We start from the raw sequence: 18,849 nt of genomic DNA on the forward strand, positions 1-18,849 counted from the left end.
TTTCATCACTACCTTGGAGATGCTGTGTTCCATCTCTCATGCACTGACTATAATACCACATTCAGACTCACTTAAAATCTTGATAACGTGCCGTTGTAGCAGCAGTAATCAATCTAACAACTGCGCCAGACACTTGTGGTCTCATATAGATGTTGCCGACCGCAGCACCGTATTCTGTATTTGAATATGCATGCTTATATCAGTTTCTTTGGCACTTCAGTGTAAATGGGTAAAAACAGAATTTGTTATTTGATATTTTCCAGTATCTGTAAATCAAAATATAGTATTTAACGTTTTTTAAAAATTTAATTCATATCTCTGATTTACATTACTAAAGAAACATTTTGTAATTAGTTATAGATATTCTCATAGTTACCAATACATACTTTTGAAAGAAAGGGTGTATTAGTGTCAAATTTAATAAAAAAAAGTAACATGGAAAAAAATTGCCTTGAAAAAATTGGAAAATAATAATAATAATAATAATAATAATAATGAAGATTTTATTGTCTTTAGGCCATTACAGTAATTGACAACATCAAATGAAGTTACAATTTATAATACAGTGTGATAAGGTATTGACTACTGAAATATTTTAGCTTATATTACAATAAATGTACAGTGGGTCATCTGTTGGATTACTGCATTTTACAGTTGAAGAATTCATTGATAACATAGAACGGGTGGGCAATAAACCATTCATGCAGTCTCGAATATGAAAAAAATGACTGATCGCTGGACACCCCATCTCTGTAATTTATGAATAATGATTTGTTGGTGAAGTTATATGTGATGGAAGAGCCATTCGTCTTACGGCAGTGTAATTTCTCGCTTACCACACTGAAGCAGTTTTGAAATAAGTGTTATGTTTGAAACCCACTTTCCTTTGAGTTTTGAAAATTTTAGTTTTTTATTTATATATTTATTTATTTATGTTGTTGTTGTTGATGCAGGGTCACAAGTGCAGAAATTGCAGAAGACTCAAGTCTCTTGGCAGTTGGATTTGCTGACTCTGTGATAAAAATCTGGACCCTTGTACCTCAAAAACTGAGGGCAATGAAATCAGCAGAGCAACTACAGGACATTGATAGAGAAGCAGGTTTGAAGCAACTATAAGATATTGAAATTCTTGACATACATTTGTTTTTTGAATTAATGAAATTTAATAAGACTTTTGCTTATTTGTGCACAAAATGAAATTATCAACTTATCCAGAAATCAGAAACGTACCACGTTCATACTAAAATAACTTCAAAAATATCACATTGGTAATTATCCCCCCCCCCCCTCCCCCCAGTTATGGTTTGTAATTACTATTCATTACTTTTACCCCTTCTTTCCACTGCTATCTTCATTTCTTCAAGCCTGTTCTTTTAAGTAAATATCTATGTTTATTACTGAACCAAATGGCACCAGTGATTAAGGCAGTGTACTCACATTTAAAGGGAATAGAGTTCAAATCCCCACGTTGACATCCAAATTTAGGTTTTCCATAATTTCACTAAATCACTTAGGGCAAAAGCTGGGATAGTTCCTCTGAAAAATCTAAGCTGATTTCATTCGTGTCCTATGCTATCTTACGTTCCATCTATGATGGTCTCACCATTGGTGGTACGTTAGACCCTAACCAGCCTTCCTTTTTTATCATGTTTATTTACCTTTCCTTTTTCATATTTCATGGGGTTTCTTTTGATTCACTTCTTATGTTATTATCATCTCATTTTATGCCCACCTGTATGACATTACCACCAGAGTATTCAGTTATCAGTAGTTCTTAGCTTTCATAATGTGCACAGACCTTTGCCAAAGGTGTGTGTGGTGTTGAGTCAGGAAATGACTTTGACTGTTCAGTTGAACCACAATGCCACACTGTAGTTTGGAAAATTGACTTATTACAATGGAATCGTATGGTGGTGTATTAAGAAGCTGGCAAATAAGAAGCTGCTTCAGAACTTATGAAATGTTGTAGGACATAGGGAGATGGGTGTTTATTCAGCTGTCCATCAATATTAAGTGTGAAATCTGTTACCATAAAATCAGGTTTGTATCTCATTGTAGTTTGCAGTTGTAAATTACAGTGAAGCCTGAGACCAAATAGTTCCAAATGCTCAGTGTTCAAACTTCAAATCATCTTAGGATTTTTTCCCTACAGTTGACATGACTTTCACACATGGCACAGCATGTGTGTGTGGGTTTGGGGAGGGGTATAGACTCTCTGAGTTTGCTGCTACAATGATATTCCATAGATAACATTTTTCAGCCGATAGATTATTAATGAAATTTTGGTATAAGTTTTGATATCAATGGTAGGCTTTGTTCATATCTTCGCAAAACTGAAGAGATATGATTATACATATTTAGACTTCGTATCTCTGGCTAAAATTGCTTTTATCTTTGTAAAATCAGTTTTCTGTTCTTTTTCGTCTGTATAAAATAGCTTTTTCAGAGATAGTCAGTCATACTTTTATGATCCTTTCTCCAGTATAATTTTAAAGTTCAGCGACACTTTCCACTATTTAACAACATATATATACATAGTAAAAATAAACCTTGAGATTAAATTTTATTGGATCCTCACAGTAAATCACACACAGTATATTACAAGCAGTGGATCCCCTATGGCTTAGGGAATCCAGGTTGGAATAGCAACAATGATGAAGGATGGATTGCTACTCGCTGTAAAGAAACCTAATCTCAACATTGAAATCTGCCTCTCCCATTTCATACCACCATCCAATTATGATCCCCCTCCTACCTAACCACACACTGGACACCTTCCAGGAATTCCTTACCTCCACTGCGAGCTCCCCATCCTTCCCCAAGTCCTCTCCTGAGATACCAATCTTTCAGCAGAAGAAAGGACAGCTGCACACAGCCTCAGATCCTCACTTAATCATCCTACCTGCAGAGAAAGGTTCCACCATTGTTGTTATCAATCGTAGTAACTACCTGGCGAAAAGCCACTCCCAATTCGTGGACTCCCCCACCTATAAACTTTGCCAGAGTTATTCTATTCCAGAAGACAAACATAACTTCCAGTTCCTGCTTAAAGGAACACTTCTGGTGGTCAAAATTCTAGTTTGTGTACACTCACAGCCATCTGCCAGTATATATTGTCCACACTCAGCACTAGAGTGATTGAAAAACAAAACCTGTCACAAACTTGGGCTAAGTAGAAATTCTTCTCCGGATAGAGTTGTTATCAGTTCCACTTCTACACTAAGTGTCATGCTGCTTCACTCTGTAGCAGTGTCAAGTATGGGTCTCATGGTTATGAATGCCCCTAAAAGATTGAAATTAATATTCTCCTGATTTTGTAATCACCAGATTGAGTGGGAAAAGAAAAATAATGTTGAGGAACACCTTAAATAAGAGATGTATTCAGTTCACAGGCAGGAAAATGCTGCTGCTTCTCAACTTAACAATCATGTGTTGAAAGCATAAATAGAGTAAAAAGAATAAAACAAAGACCATTTCAGAAGAAAACACTTGAAATTTTTGCAAAAGCAAATATTCCTGTCAAAAAGTTTCTCAACCAGCACTTTCTTAGCAGTCAGTTTCAAAACACTGAGACATTGTCTTCACAGATGTAGCGTGACAGGTGTCTAATCACTTAACAACAACAAAAAATAACTGTGAATTTCAAAGACGGCAAGTCCTTTGGATCCGCCTTTTTTCCATTTTAGTTGTTCAGTCGAGCAGACACAGTTAGGGTACTTTCATTAGGTTGGGAAAGGTCAGTGAAACTATTAACAGTGGTTGACAGTGGTTGCAATACTGAAATCAATGGTATCCAGGTGCACAAAGTTATCAGAGGTAGTGGAACTGAGCACATGTTTTGTTGGACAGCCATGACTGTGGCAGGGGATTTTTATTGGCGTCAGTTTGGAGAGCATGGCTGGGTGAGAGAGCAGTTAGCAATGAGCAAAGGGAGACTCTGTTTGGCGCGTTCGCACAGCAGAAGCCTAAGCCATAGGGGATCCACCAGCCGCAGGAAGCCGTGAGCCCGGAGCCGGCCATGGCGTATTGTCCCAGAAGCCAAAGGTAGAACTTTTTACGACTGCTTTAAGTTAGTTGCAACGGACCGAGGCACTGACAGTTGTTCTCAGATGAGGAGATGTGCAGTCTGCCCTTTCTGCTGGGGTCCTCACAGTGTTTCCTGGGAACTGCCGTGTAAGATCGGTATCTGTTTAGACCTATGAAAAGATTCCACAGAAGCGGCCAAAATGGGGTGGCACTGCAGGGTGCCCAAAGGTGTGTTGCTGAGAGAGTTGTCACCTTTTTTTCAAGGCCACATAGGAACACAAGCCATTCTGTGTCCCACATATGCAAAATAACTGTGTGTTGATTGGGTTGCCCACTGTAACATTAGAAAATGTAACAGTGGACATCTGTTCGACGTCCTGAGATGTGTTAAGATTGGAGGCACAGTTTTTTCGCTTCCTGTGAAGGGAGGCTGAATGGTGATATGCGATTGGTGCAGGAGAGCAATACCATTTTCAATTTATGGTTTTTAGCTTTTTGGCACATACTCCATGTGGAGTGTTTCGCGTTCTTACATGAAGTGTGAGGAAGGGAGAATTTTGTCTGCTTCATGGATAAGTGAAAGATTCAGTCATGTGCCTTGGAGGAAGGAAGTTGATTTGAGCTTGGGCAGTGAAGTTTGGGCATGAAGTGGACCTGAATGAGTGGTGGAGATGGAGGTCCACTGTTCAACCCAATGCAGAGGCACACTGACCACAACATTCAGGATTTCTTCAAGTGCTTGGTGAGCACATCACACCGCCAACACTAGGAACCTGTAGAGTGAATTTCTCCACATGCTCACAGCAGGAGCAGTCGCTGTCCAATTTAAGTGCATTGTGGTAGTTTGTTCCAGTGAACATTTCACAATCACTGTCAGTTGCATTACCTATAGTCAAATCATGTTAATCATTGTAAAGTCATAATTAGAGTCAAATTTCTACCCTCTCTTGGATTTTGTCAACTATAAATGGTACACTTCATTTTATGAACATGAGCATAAATGGAATTGATATCATTATGTTGAGCTATGTTCCATATCATTCATGTTTTGTAGAAATAAATACGTTGTGATATTGAATTCTAGTAGGTGTTCAGGTAGACAATGTTCCTTGATCATCTTTATTGATGTTTTTATCTGTGTGGGGAGCATAGGAGTGGTCTTAGAATAAAAAAAAACATTATGTCATCTTCAATTTCAATACACAGGGCCAAATATCTTCTCTTTCATGTTTAATTTCCATTGCATATAAATCCTAGAGTAGTGTAACTAAAGGGTGGATCTGTGCCATAGAGATATTCAGAAGCTGTAGCTCATCAGAGGTACGCACATAACTGCCCACCAGACAGGACATTTTGTAAATTTCAATAAAAATAGATGTGTATTTTGCCAAAAGTAGATGGAAAATTTTGCCACAAATAGATGTTACATTTTCCAGTCCCTGTTTATCAGAAGTGGGCACTATAAAAAATTGTAGACGGGTACATTGAAAGTAACTGATAGGGAGATGTAGAAGAGCGTAATGGGGTGTTTTCTGACAAGCTGTCTGTGTAATAAATATATACACATGAGAAAGAATCGGAGCCATGTGTACTGGATTGACCATATCAGATAAATGGGAGTGGTGCGTAAGTGGTAACCAATGAGAGAAAGCCCATCAACTCAGATTTTCTGTGACATGTTGAGCGACTGTTGGGGATTAGAAACGTAGAGTTGTCATTCCCGGAGAACAGTGGTAGCAATGACAAATTATTTACCTAACACATTTTTATCATTATTATGTTTTATTAATTTTGTTTATTCTTCTTGTTTAATACTAAAAAATTATTAATATAACTGGACTGTTGTGCCACACTAAGTTCATAATACCACCAGAAAGGAGGGAAAATGTGGAAGTAGTTGTGGATGACTTTTGATGGAACAACAAAAATTGAAAAATGTTTATGATGCCTGTATTACATTTTCAAGAAATTAAAAGACCAGACTAGGACAGGCTGTCATTATTCAAAAGTGAATAAAAATAGATTGTTTTATTTCTTGTTAGCATTTGCATCAGTTTCTACAAATATATCTGCCTCTTTATAGCAGGATAAACAGACACTGTGTCTGCACTTTATCAGTACTGTGGACAAGTACCAAAGCAATCTGAGTACTTATCGGTACCCTCCTAAAACAAACTAATTGCCTTTGATATGGAATACTTAAAACCTGTTACAGTACTACAGTGGAACTCAGGAAAACCACCCCTGCCTGCAACTTGTGCCGTAGCTTACATGCCACCTTCTCCTGCATAAAGGGCTTAGAGGATCCTCAGGGAATCACAGTTTTATCTAAAAAAACTTACTTCATATTTAGAAAACAAAATAGTGTAGCATTGGATCTTAATTGCAATTGGCCTCAGAGGGTGAGTATTGGTCAAGAAAGTGTTTTGCACTATTGTGGGTCATGAGGTGAGTCGGTGACAATTGTTCTGTCCTCTACAAAGTTTTGCATCCATTCCATGCACAAAACATTGAGAAAGCAAGAAACATATAGTCACATATAATTGGCAGATTTGTTGATGTATGTTGGGCTGATATTTTGATTAAGTTGCACTAGTAGAATAATGTTTTGTATTGTTGTATGCTTGTATTATTATGCTGCTTGGAAGCGTCCACTTAATTTCTACCCTTATTTCTGAAACTGAGTACAGAAAATTAAACTAGAAAAGATCTCTTCATGAAATAAAAATTAAATTATTCTAAGCCATCTTCACTCTCTTCAAAACCACTGAAACCCAATTTGAAAACTTTCAAATCTTCCATTCATTAATTACTTCATTTCAAACAGTGGAAAATCCAGGATGGAATAATGACAATATTATGAAAAAGAGAGGTTGCTACTCAACATATAGCAGAGATGCTGAGTCCCAGGTAGGCACAACAAAAAGACTGTCAAACAAGTAAGCTCTGGAGCAAAAAGGCAACCATTGGAATTAGACAACCCACACACACACACACACACACACACACACACACACACACACACACACACAGTGCGTGCACGCACACAGCACACATACCATCAAATGCAACTCACACACACATGACCACAGTTTCCGGTTTGCTGAGGCCAGACTGCGAGCATCAGCAAAGAAGGGAGAAGGAATCAGGGTGGTGGGAGTAAGGAGGAGGCTGGGACAGGGAGGGGGAGGGATAGCAGGGTAGGGGTGGAGGATAGTTAAGTTCTGCTTGTGGGAGCATACATGGATGAGGTGGAGAGAGGGTAGGGCAACTAGGTGTGGTCAGGAAGTTAGACAAAGGGTTGATTGGAGGGGGGAGGGGGGGGGCAGAAAAAGAGAGAATTAAAAAGACTGTGGGTGCATTGATGGAATAGAGGGCTGTGTCATGCTGAAACTGGAACAGGGAAAAGATTAGGTGCATGAAGGACGATGACTAACAAAGGTTGAGGCCAGGAGGGTTATGGGGAAATAGGATATAACACAGGGAGAGTTCCCACCAGCGAAATTTAGAAAAGCTGGTGTTGGTAGGAAGGATAGAGATGGCACAGGCTGTGAAGCAGTCATTAAAATGAAGAACGTTGTATTGGGCAGTGTCCTCAGCAACTTGGTGGTCCAGCTGTTTCTTGGCCATTCATGCAGACAGCTTGTTGTTTATCATGCCCACATACAACACCACACAGAGGTTGCAGCTTAGCGTCTAGATCACATGACTGGTTTTACAGGTAGCCCTGTGTCTGATGGGATAGGTGATGCTTGTGACCGGAGTGGAGTAGGTGGTGGTGGGAGGATGTATGGGACATGTCTTGCATGTAGGTCTACTACAGACATATGAGCCATGATGCAAGGGAGTGGCAGCAGGAGTTGTGTGGGGATGGACGAGGATATTGTGGAAGTTTGATGGGCGGTGGAATACCATGCTGGAGGGGTGAAAAGGATAACATCAAGGAAGGTAACTTGTTGTGTTGAGGAGGACCAGATGAAGCAAATGGGCAAAAAGGTGTTTATGTTTTGGAGGACTGTGGATAGGCTGTCTTCACACTCAATCCAGATCACAAAGATGTTAACAGTGAATCTGACCAAGGTAAGGGGTTTGGGATTCTGGGTGGTTAGGAAGGATTCCTCTAGATAACCTATGAATAATTTGGCACGGTCTCACCAGCCAGAGACTGTGGTCATGTGTGTGCATATGTTGTGTAATTCCTATGAAGGACTTTTTGGCTAAAAGTTTACTTGTTTGACAGTCTTTTTGCTGTGCCTACCTGCAACTCAGTGTGTCTGCTATATGGTGAGTAGCAATATATCCTTTTCATAATAAAGACTTCATTTCTATTGTCTTTTTATGGAAAAAATTAGTTACACAGTAACAAAATTTTCATATTTTCCTGCTTGACAAATACTCATTCTCTGAGACCAATTGCAATCAAGGTCTAATTAGGTCTAAACTTTTATATGCTACAGTACTTTTTTATGGGATAAGTCTTTTAGAGAAAACTCTGGTTCTATGGGTATCCTCAAAATCCTTTTCTCGGTAGCCGTTGGTACATAAGCTACAGTAAAAGCCTCCAGGATGATTTTCTTCAGTTGCCCTGTAGTACTGAAACAGATTTTGAGTATTCCGTAAAAAAAAAAAAAAAAAAAAAAAAAAAAAAAAAAAAAAAAAAAAAAAAAAAAAGGGGGGGGGGGGGGGGGGCAGATAGTTTCTTTTATTAGGGCCTATACAAGCATTCATTCAGGTAGCTTTGGTACTTGTCCAGAGTGCTGATCAGGTGTAGACACAGTGTCTGGTAATCCTGCAATATAACTTGCTGTAGCACGATTCAACAAGAGTCTAGCTTCAGTATTATAATACTGTTACATTAAATCACCTAGAATGGGAATTCACTGACATTCACTTTCTTTTGAACTGTAAGCAGCAGCAAATGATCGTCCCATAGCTGTTGAAAAGTTAAAACATTTGTTCAATCAGGATCTTACTGAACACTGCTTGCAGCAGCATGATTCCTTCTTGTGTGATATTTGTTGCTTCCTCCATTTTTCATCTATCTGTTCTTCAGATAAAATCAAACAGTGGAAACTCCAGGTTGGACTATCAATGATATTAGGAAAAGGATAGATTAATACTCACCAGAAAGTCGACATGAGTTACAGACAGGCACAACAAAAAGATTATTACACATTTAGCTTTCAGCCAAAGCTTTCTGTAGAAAAGATAACACACACACACACACACACCCCAAAGCTTTCTTCAGAAAAGAGAAAACACACACACACACACACACACACAGAAGCAAGCAAGCACACCTCAAGCACCATCTCTGCCAGGGCGGACTGGTCAGAGCTGCTGCAGATGGAGTCATGATGTGTGCTTGTGTGTGTGTGTGTGTGTGTGTGTGTGTGTGTGTGTGTGTGTGTTTTCTTTTCTGAAGAAAGCTTTGGCTGAAATGTAAATGTGTAACTGTCTTTTTGTTGTGCCTGTCTGCAGCTCTACGTGTCATGTTTATGGTGAGTAGACTCTATCCTTTTCCTAATATTGCTGTACTTAAGGTAATTGATTTGTTATAGCCTTCCCCGGAGGCAATAGTCAATGTAACGGGTGTTGTGAACCAATAATGAATATGAGCCATGTATAGTTTGCAATTGTAAGTTTTTCAGTAGTTATCTCATGACAGTGTCATTCAGATGGAATAATACTCTTTTCAGTTATTAATTACTAGTTTTTGATTAATTATTTTTTGAACCTTTAATTAAAAACACAATTTTCTTTGGATCTGAGGAAAAAATGTGCATTTTTAATGTCATTTACTCCAAGATTATTTCTGAAAATTTTGTATGTTATGTTTTTTATTTCCAGAGGATGTGTGGGTCCGAATGATGGATGACAGGTCAGCTGAAACATCTCGAGTTTTCCATGGTCACACAGGTCCTGTGTACAGGGTGGCATTTAGTCCAGATAGGAGTCTTCTGCTGTCTTGCTCTGAAGATACAACAGGTATGAATATATTTATCACATCTAATTAGTCTAATTAGTGTAACATGTAGAATTTTAGGCAGTTGTATTGTTTCTCACTCATAAAATCCAAACTGAATGCATACTTCTTTAGTTGTCATAACAAGATCAGTTATTGCAAATTTGCCATGTCCTTGCACAGAACCCTTCTTGAATATTATTCATTTGCTACCTGAAGAATAGGTAAAGTTCATTAGCAACAGTAATAAACACATCCCCAACCATAGTTCATTCATTAAGCAGATCAAAGTCCAGATCCAAAATGTTTGTTATCATTTGATAACAGCAAACTCAAAATAAAACACTGCACTGTTCTGTAATTGGCTGGTGATGGCCTAGACAGCAATGAGCCAGCAATACTTTTCACTGCTAGGCAGTCTGGTGCTAGGGTGTACCCACTGTGCACTCCCTTGTGATGGTTTCAGTAGTGACAACTTTCATGTTATCTCTTACCACCACTCTGACATCCGTGAGATATACGAGATAACTCGCAACTAAATTTGACGGGTATGACCGAATATTACTAGGCTTGTTCTATGTGAACTTGTGACTTTTCTGCAGTACAGCTGTAGCCATTAGAAGGTACAGTGGTGCAGCAGGAGCAGTGCATTAGGTGCTAAATAACATGTGAGGGCAGATGTGCGTGTTGTGAAGGTATCACCAAATACCAACAAGGGGAGTTGAGGCATAGAGCAGGGTGCAGTTTCTGCAGCTGTCTTTTCCTGAATGGCATTATCACAGCTAGTTTCAGAGAGTGGGGCAAGTTTCTACTGTTGGTGGCTTTAACAAACATTTGAGCTTTGCAGTATTTGTGCAAATTGAAAGTTACGTACAATTATACATGGCACTGCCCAGGGTAGGATAACTACATTGAGCTGAGAAGGAATTGTAAGCCCAGTTCCATAGAATGTCAAGAACTGGTCATTTAACCCCTTAACTGCTCTGGACGTGTTAACGCGCGTGCCTTTGTACCTGTCCCTGTGTGCTCTGAACGTGTTTACGTGCACCACCAGTCCTTCTACCCGGTACTCTGAACGTGTCTATGTGTAGACACGTTCAGAGTACCAGGTAAGAGGACTGGTGGCGCACTTAAACACGTTCAGAGCACACAGGGACAGGTACAAAGGTGCGTGCGTTAACACGTTCAGAGCAGTTAAAGGGTTAAGGGCTGCAAGGCTAAATAATGGTTGTGCATGCATGCCTGGGAAATAAATGTGATTTCTTATTTGCCAAGCAATCAAAATCAATGGATAGTAGAAGAGATACGCCCTTTTTAGCTTAAGATCATAAACATTACATCCTTGGAAATGCAGTAGCAGCCTGTACTACTGAACTTCCCAGTCATCTTTGGAGGCATCAGAATGTGGCAGAGGATGTGGCAAAGTAGATGCTGCTAGCTGAGACTGCTCTACCAATGGTTGAAGATGCCACAGCAGACATGGGGTCTGCTTCTGGTAGTGGTTGTCTTACTTCTCTTGAACCTCATGGTGTACTGTAAGTCAGTGGATTGCTGCTGTAATTCCGGCAGTTTCTGCACTGTATGATCCATACTGACTGCTCTCTCAAATGTAGTGAAACTTGCCATGGATCACCTCACTGTCAGTGTAAAGTTCTAGGTAATTTTATTCTGTCAGTCACAAAATTCAAAACCATTTACTTCAAATTTGTAATGAGCTTTAAGAGAGGCCTTCTGGCATATAATCCACTAAGTGCCTGAAGAATAGCTACAGCCCATCAGGAGCAGTGAGACTTACAGCTCTAATTGTAGTCCATTCATTAACCAAATGAACAGTCCAGATGAAAAACTGGTTGAGAACAGCAAGCTCAAAGGAGAACATTGCACTGCTGTGTGCATGTGTGTGGCAGGAGGTGGCTCTTCTTTGTGCCACTGGCTTTGCTGTCACTGCTGTTCAATGTGGAGGAGGTGTGGATCCACCAGACACTTTTTTATGTCAGTGTCTATATTGCTGACTCTCATGTTAAACTCTGGCCTCTAAATCAAAGTCTAGTAGAGAAATACAACTTTTTTGTGAAATTTAATTAACCATATGGTACTTTGGTGTTCCAGTTTTGATACGGTATATGCACTGCTTAGCATTGTCTTTCTTCACAAAGTCCAGGGTTATTACAAATGATTGAAGCTATTTCACAGCTCTACAATAACTTTATTATTTGAGATATTTTCACAATGCTTTGTGCACACATACAAAAACTCAAAAAGTTTTTTTAGGCATTCACAAATGTTCGATATGTGCCCCTTTAGTGATTCGGCAGACATCAAGCCGATAATCAAGTTCCTCCCACACTCGGCGCAGCATGTCCCCATCAATGAATTCGAAAACATCGTTGATGCGAGCTCGCAGTTCTGGCACGTTTCTTGGTAGAGGAGGTTTAAACGCTGAATCTTTCACATAACCCCACAGAAAGAAATCGCATGGGGTTAAGTCGGGAGAGCGTGGAGGCCATGACATGAATTGCTGATCATGATCTCCACCACGACCGATCCATCGGTTTTCCCCTTACAGAGGCATCCAGAAGCTTTAAACTGCGCATACCATCGCCGAATGGAGTTAGCAGTTGGTGGATCTTTGTTGAACTTCATCCTGAAGTGTCGTTGCACTGTTATGACTGACTGATGTGAGTGCATTTCAAGCACGACATACGCTTCCTCGGTTCCTGTCGCCATTTTGTCTCACTGCGCTCTCGAGCGCTCTGGCGGCAGAAACCTGAAGTGCGGCTTCAGCCGAACAAAACTTTATGAGTTTTTCTACGTATCTGTAGTGTGTCGTGCCCATATGTCAATGAATGGAGCTACAGTGAATTTATGAAATCGCTTCAATCATTTGTAATAGCCCTGTATAATTTAGATTATGAGATATGGAACATTCGGTATTCCTTTAATGGACAGAGGATTAAAAATGGAAGAAAATAATTGAAACTCATCTGTATAATTACTAGATGAAGTTACTGCTTCCAAATTACACACAAAGGGGGAAAGAAAGAATCAGCTTAACCTTTTTTATTTAATCTAGGGGACAATTTTCCAACCATTGGAAAGTAGTTACTGTGATCCCATTTAGTAACCAAGGGAAGAACTGAAAAAGCAGCAGTAGTTATAATAGGGATATCCTGAGGAAATAAAATGTGTGAGTCAGTGATAAAAAGCTTGACTACATGGCTCTGTTCCTGCTTTCAGAGTGGTTTTAGAAGAGAACATCCAACCATTGACAACCTGACCTGCTGAGGGTGGTTGTACAACATTCATTCCTGTACAGACAAGAGCTGTTAGATATATTTTCCAAGCTTAACAACATTCACAATCTGTTTGGAAACAATTCATCATTGGACAACTTCATTAATTGGGCTTCTCATGTAGAAGTGCTTCCCCTTCTAACATTATTTTAAATATTGAGTCAGTGATGCCTAATTGGACCACTTCGATCATGGAAATGCTATCCGTCACAGTAGCAATTTTTGTGTCTAATCTTTATGCAATTGCAGTGTTGTAAAACTGTGACAGATGAAAAGTTAATCATCCTAACATCCCCAAGAACAAAGATACTCTACTTTCAAAAATAAAGTATTCAGATGGCATCGATCATGTTTTTCGATAACAGGCATGATGAAGTATACCAAGAATTAAAGCGGCAAATGAAACTCTTGCTAGCTTGAATCCAACCAGTTTGATCAGATTTTTTCAATTGTCCTGATTTTTCTTTGCAGCATAACAAAGTCTTCAGACTATTTTCATCTTCAGACTATTTTCTGAACATGTTCTGAAGGGTGACTCAACTTGATTCAACAGATACAGAGGGCTGTGGCTGACAGACTTGAGATAACTATGAAAGACTTTTTTGAGAGCATGAAGAGAATAAAACTCTCACTGAAAATGTGTCATTTCAAGTGAAATCCAATTCAAGAAGAAAACTGAAACTCATACATATTTGGTTTGGAATTGTTATTGTCTTACAAAGAAATATCTCCAACTTCACTTCATATTTTAAGGAAGAAAAAGCCACTTGCACAATATCAGCCCCAGCTATCAGTCCTTTGCAAAAATTTGGGCCAAATTTCTGATAATAACCAGTTATGGCCTTATGAACTGCACAATATCAGCCCTAGCAATCAGTCCTTTGCAAAAATTTGGGCCAAAATTCTGATAATAAGTAGTTATGGCCTTGTGAACCAATTTCCCACCCATAGAATTCAGAAATATGATATGGAGGGAGACTTCTAGATTGTACTGATTGTGAAGCAACAGTCCATCTTTTTTTTTTGTGAGCAACTTGCTTAAACAAGCACTCCAATAAATGTACACAGCAGATAGAATGGTGTGGTACATAGACATTACAAATGTTTGGGAAGACTGTGCCACTACGGTAGGTACCCAAAACACTTCGGAATCTAAAGAAATGAGTTATCAGATACAGTTGTCTAGGGGGCTTTCAGAGACTAGAAAGCTGGACAGTGTCCATTGTGGACATTACTCACACATTTGTAACTGAGCTGCTACAAAGTATTTCACTAATCCATTTTTGCTGGCACAATAAGACTTTATAATGAATAGTGATTCCACATTTTGACTTAATACCCAACACTCTCAACTGTGTCTTTTGATGGTATTTCTTCTGCCCAGCAGGAATGCCAAACCTCTTACTTTCCTCTGAGCGGTGAATGTTGTGTGGATATCTACAGTGATTTTGTGTACTTTGAGGATAAGCAGTGAAGATATTTTGTGAAAGTTGCTATACATGGATTTGCTTTTCAGTCAGGCTGTGGAGTCTGCAGACATGGACATGTTTGGTGTGCTACAAAGGACACTGTTTTCCTGTGTGGGATGTACGATTTGCCCCTCACGGTTACTACTTTGCCACAGCGGGACATGATAAAACAGCTCGACTTTGGGCCACAGATCAACATCAGCCTTTAAGAATATTCGCTGGTCATTTTTCAGATGTTGACGTAAGTGAATTTTTGTATTTTTCATGAAATTTGCATTATGAGATATATTTTTTAAACTAATAAAGAGAAAAACTAAAAAAAGAAAAAAGAAAATCGGGAGTGTGACACACAGGCCAGTTTGTTAATAAAGAAACTCAACAAATTGTTTGGAAATTCTGGTAGCATGGTATTTCTTGTTGTTCTTCTGGCCACCTGCTATAGTTCATGCTGTCGTCCAGATTTTTGTGTCATAACTGTTTAAACTAATAAGTACTGCTTTTGATGTTTCAGTGTGTTCAGTTTCATCCAAACTCAAACTATGTGGCAACTGGATCAAGTGATCGCACAGTTCGTCTTTGGGATTGTGTTACTGGCAGTCATGTTCGTTTGATGACAGGCCATAAGGTACACTTCATTTAACTTTTTTGATGTCCTGTGATGTTGAAGTATTTTTGTGTATATAGTAGACTAATAATAAAATAATTTTATATGCTTGACAGGCGCCCATCTATTCCCTTTCTTTTTCTGTGGAAGGGCGATTCTTAGCATCTGCTGGGTCTGATTACAGAGTATTAATATGGGATTTGGCCCATGGACACCTTCTTGCTGAGCTCAGCAGCCATACTGCACCTATACATAGCCTCGCATTTAGCCGCGATGGACACATTTTAACATCTGGTATGTTCATTAAAAAATGCTTGTGTTCTAACATTTTTTCCTCTTTTGTGCTACCGTGTGGACAAGCACAAGATTTGCAACCCTTTTAGAGTGTATTGAGTCTCACCATACGTAAGACTTAATATTAATTCTGTGTTTCCTTTCTTGTTCCAGGTTCTTTAGATTGTTCAATTAAACTGTGGGATTTTACAAGACTTGTTGAAGAAATGACACTAGAAGATGTAAATGTGTCACATAACCCTGACATAAAGAAGAGCGAAAGTTATTTATTGCGTTCCTATGGAACAAAGAACTCTGGAGTGCTTGGTTTACATTTCACAAGAAGAAATCTACTGCTAGCTGTTGGAATCTATGACTCTTGACATGTCGTAAATGTTGCAAAAAAGTGTAATATTTGGTATTAATATTTGTTATTGAAAAGTGTTGGTATGAATGCAAGCAGATGGAAGAATATACCACTAACTGTAAGACTGTTGTTGTTGTTGTGGTTTTCAGTCCTGAGACTGGTTTGATGCAGCTCTCCATGCTACTCTATCCTGTGCAAGCTTCTTCATCTCCCAGTACCTACTGCAACCTACATCCTTCTGAATCTGCTTAGTGTATTCATCTCTTGGTCTCCCTCTACGATTTTTACCCTCCACGCTGCCCTCCAATGCTAAATTTGTGATCCCTTGATGCCTCAAAACATGTCCTACCAACCGATCCCTTCTTCTAGTCAAGTTGTGCCACAAACTTCTCTTCTCCCCAAACTATTCAATACCTCCTCGTTAGTTACATGATCTACCCACCTTATCTTCAGCATTCTTCTGTAGCACCACATTTTGAAAGCTTCTATTCTCTTCTTGTCCAAACTGGTTATCGTCCATGTTTCACTTCCATACATGGCTACACTCCATACAAATACTTTCAGAAACGACTTCCTGACACTTAAATCTATACTCGATGTTAACAAATTTCTCTTCTTCAGAAACGATTTCCTTGCCATTGCCAGTCTACATTTTATATCCTCTCTACTTCGACCATCATCAGTTATTTTGCTCCCCAAATAGCAAAACTCCTTTACTACTTTAAGTATCTCATTTCCTAATCTAATTCCCTCAGCATCATCCGATTTAATTTGACTACATTCCATTATCCTCGTTTTGCTTTTGTTGATGTTCATCTTATATCCTCCTTTCAAGACACTGTCCATTCCGTTCAACTGCTCTTCCAAGTCTTTTGCTGTCTCTGACAGAATTACAATGTCATCGGCGAACCTCAAAGTTTTTACTTCTTCTCCATGAATTTTAATACCTACTCCGAATTTTTCTTTTGTTTCCTTTACTGCTTGCTCAATATACAGATTGAATAACATCGGGGAGAGGCTACAACCCTGTCTCACTCCTTTCCTAACCACTGCTTCCCTTTCATGCCCCTCGACTCTTATAACTGCCATTTGGTTTCTGTACAAATAGTAAATTGCCTTTCGCTCCCTGTATTTCACCCCTGCCACCTTCAGAATTTGAAAGAGAGTATTCCAGTTAACGTTGTCAAAAGCTTTCTCTAAGTCTACAAATGCTAGAAACGTAGGTTTGCCTTTTCTTAATCTTTCTTCTAAGATAAGTCGTAAGGTTAGTATTGCCTCACGTGTTCCAACATTTCTACGGAATCCAAACTGATCTTCCCCGAGGTTCGCTTCTACTAGTTTTTCCATTCGTCTGTAAAGAATTCGCGTTAGTATTTTACAGCTGTGACTTATTAAACTGATAGTTCGGTAATTTTCACATCTGTGAACACCTGCTTTCTTTGGGATTGGAATTATTATATTCTTCTTGAAGTCTGTGGGTATTTCGCCTGTCTCATACATCTTGCTCACCAGATGGAAGAGTTTTGTCATGACTGGCTCTCCCAAGGCCATCAGTAGTTCTAATGGAATGTTGTCTACTCCCGGGGCCTTGTTTCGACTCAGGTCTTTCAGTGCTCTGTCAAACTCTTCACTCAGTATCTTATCTCCCATTTCATCTTCATCTACATCCTCTTCCATTTCCATAATATTGTCCTCAAGTACATCGCCCTTGTATAAACCCTCTATATACTCCTTCCACCTTTCTGCCTTCCCTTCTTTGCTTAGAACTGGGTTGCCATCTGAGCTCTTGATATTCATACAGTGGTTCTCTTCTCTCCAAAGGTCTCTTTAATTTTCCTGTAGGCAGTATCTATCTTACCCCTAGTGAGACAAGCCTCTACATCCTTACATTTGTCCTCTAGCCATCCCTGCTTAGCCATTTTGCACTTCCTGTCGATCTCATTTTTGAGATGTTTGTATTACTTTTTGCCTGCTTCATTTACTGCATTTTTATATTTTCTCCTTTCATCAATTAAATTCAGTATTTCTTCTGTTACCCAAGGATTTCTATTAGCCCTCGTCGTTTTACCTACTTGATCCTCTGCTGCCTTCACTACTTCATCCCTCAGAGCTACCCATTCTTCTTCTACTGTATTTCTTTCCCCCATTCCTGTCAATTGTTCCCTTATGCTCTCCCTGAAACTCTGTACAACCTCTGGTTCTTTCAATTTATCCAGGTCCCATCTCCTTAAATTCCCACCTTTTTGCAGTTTCTTCAGTTTCAGTCTGCAGTTCATAACCAATAGATTGTGGTCAGAATCCACATCTGCCCCTGGAAATGTCTTACAATTTAAAACCTGGTTCCTAAATCTCTGTCTTACCATTATATAATCTATCTGATACCTTTTAGTATCTCCAGGATTCTTCCAGGTATACAACCTTCTTTCATGATTCTTGAACCAAGTGTTAGCTATGATTAAGTTATGCTCTGCGCAAAATTCTACAAGGCGGCTTCCTCTTTCATTTCTTCCCCCCAATCCATATTCACCTACTATGTTTCCTTCTCTCCCGTTTCCTACTGACGAATTCCAGTCACCCATGACTATTAAATTTTCGTCTCCCTTCACTACCTGAATAATTTCTTTTATCTCGTCATACATTTCATCAATTTCTTCATCATCTGCAGAGCTAGTTGGCATATAAACTTGTACTACTGTAGTAGGCATGGGCTTTGTGTCTATCTTGGCCACAATAATGCGTTCACTGTGCTGTTTGTAGTAGCTAACCCGCACTCCTATTTTTTTATTCATTATTAAACCTACTCCTGCATTACCCCTATTTGATTTTGTATTTATAACCCTGTAATCACCTGA

At 39.2% G+C, this 18,849-nt stretch overlaps 1 protein-coding gene across 1 annotated transcript in view; it reads left to right on the forward strand.

Moving 5' to 3' along the window:
- Positions 1-16,119, forward strand: part of LOC124776465 (transcription initiation factor TFIID subunit 5) — a 64,896-nt gene extending 48,777 nt beyond the window's left edge. The window contains exons 7-12 of the mRNA XM_047251478.1: positions 954-1,099; positions 9,877-10,014; positions 14,801-14,994; positions 15,265-15,378; positions 15,474-15,651; positions 15,805-16,119. Coding sequence (XP_047107434.1) covers positions 954-1,099; positions 9,877-10,014; positions 14,801-14,994; positions 15,265-15,378; positions 15,474-15,651; positions 15,805-16,013 — 979 coding nt within the window. The 3' untranslated portion in view covers positions 16,014-16,119. The remainder of the gene's footprint in view (positions 1-953; positions 1,100-9,876; positions 10,015-14,800; positions 14,995-15,264; positions 15,379-15,473; positions 15,652-15,804) is intronic.
- The last annotated feature ends 2,730 nt before the right edge of the window (positions 16,120-18,849 follow it).

This window comes from Schistocerca piceifrons, chromosome 2 (assembly GCF_021461385.2).
Source record: "Schistocerca piceifrons isolate TAMUIC-IGC-003096 chromosome 2, iqSchPice1.1, whole genome shotgun sequence".
NCBI classification, from domain to species: Eukaryota; Metazoa; Arthropoda; class Insecta; order Orthoptera; family Acrididae; genus Schistocerca; species Schistocerca piceifrons.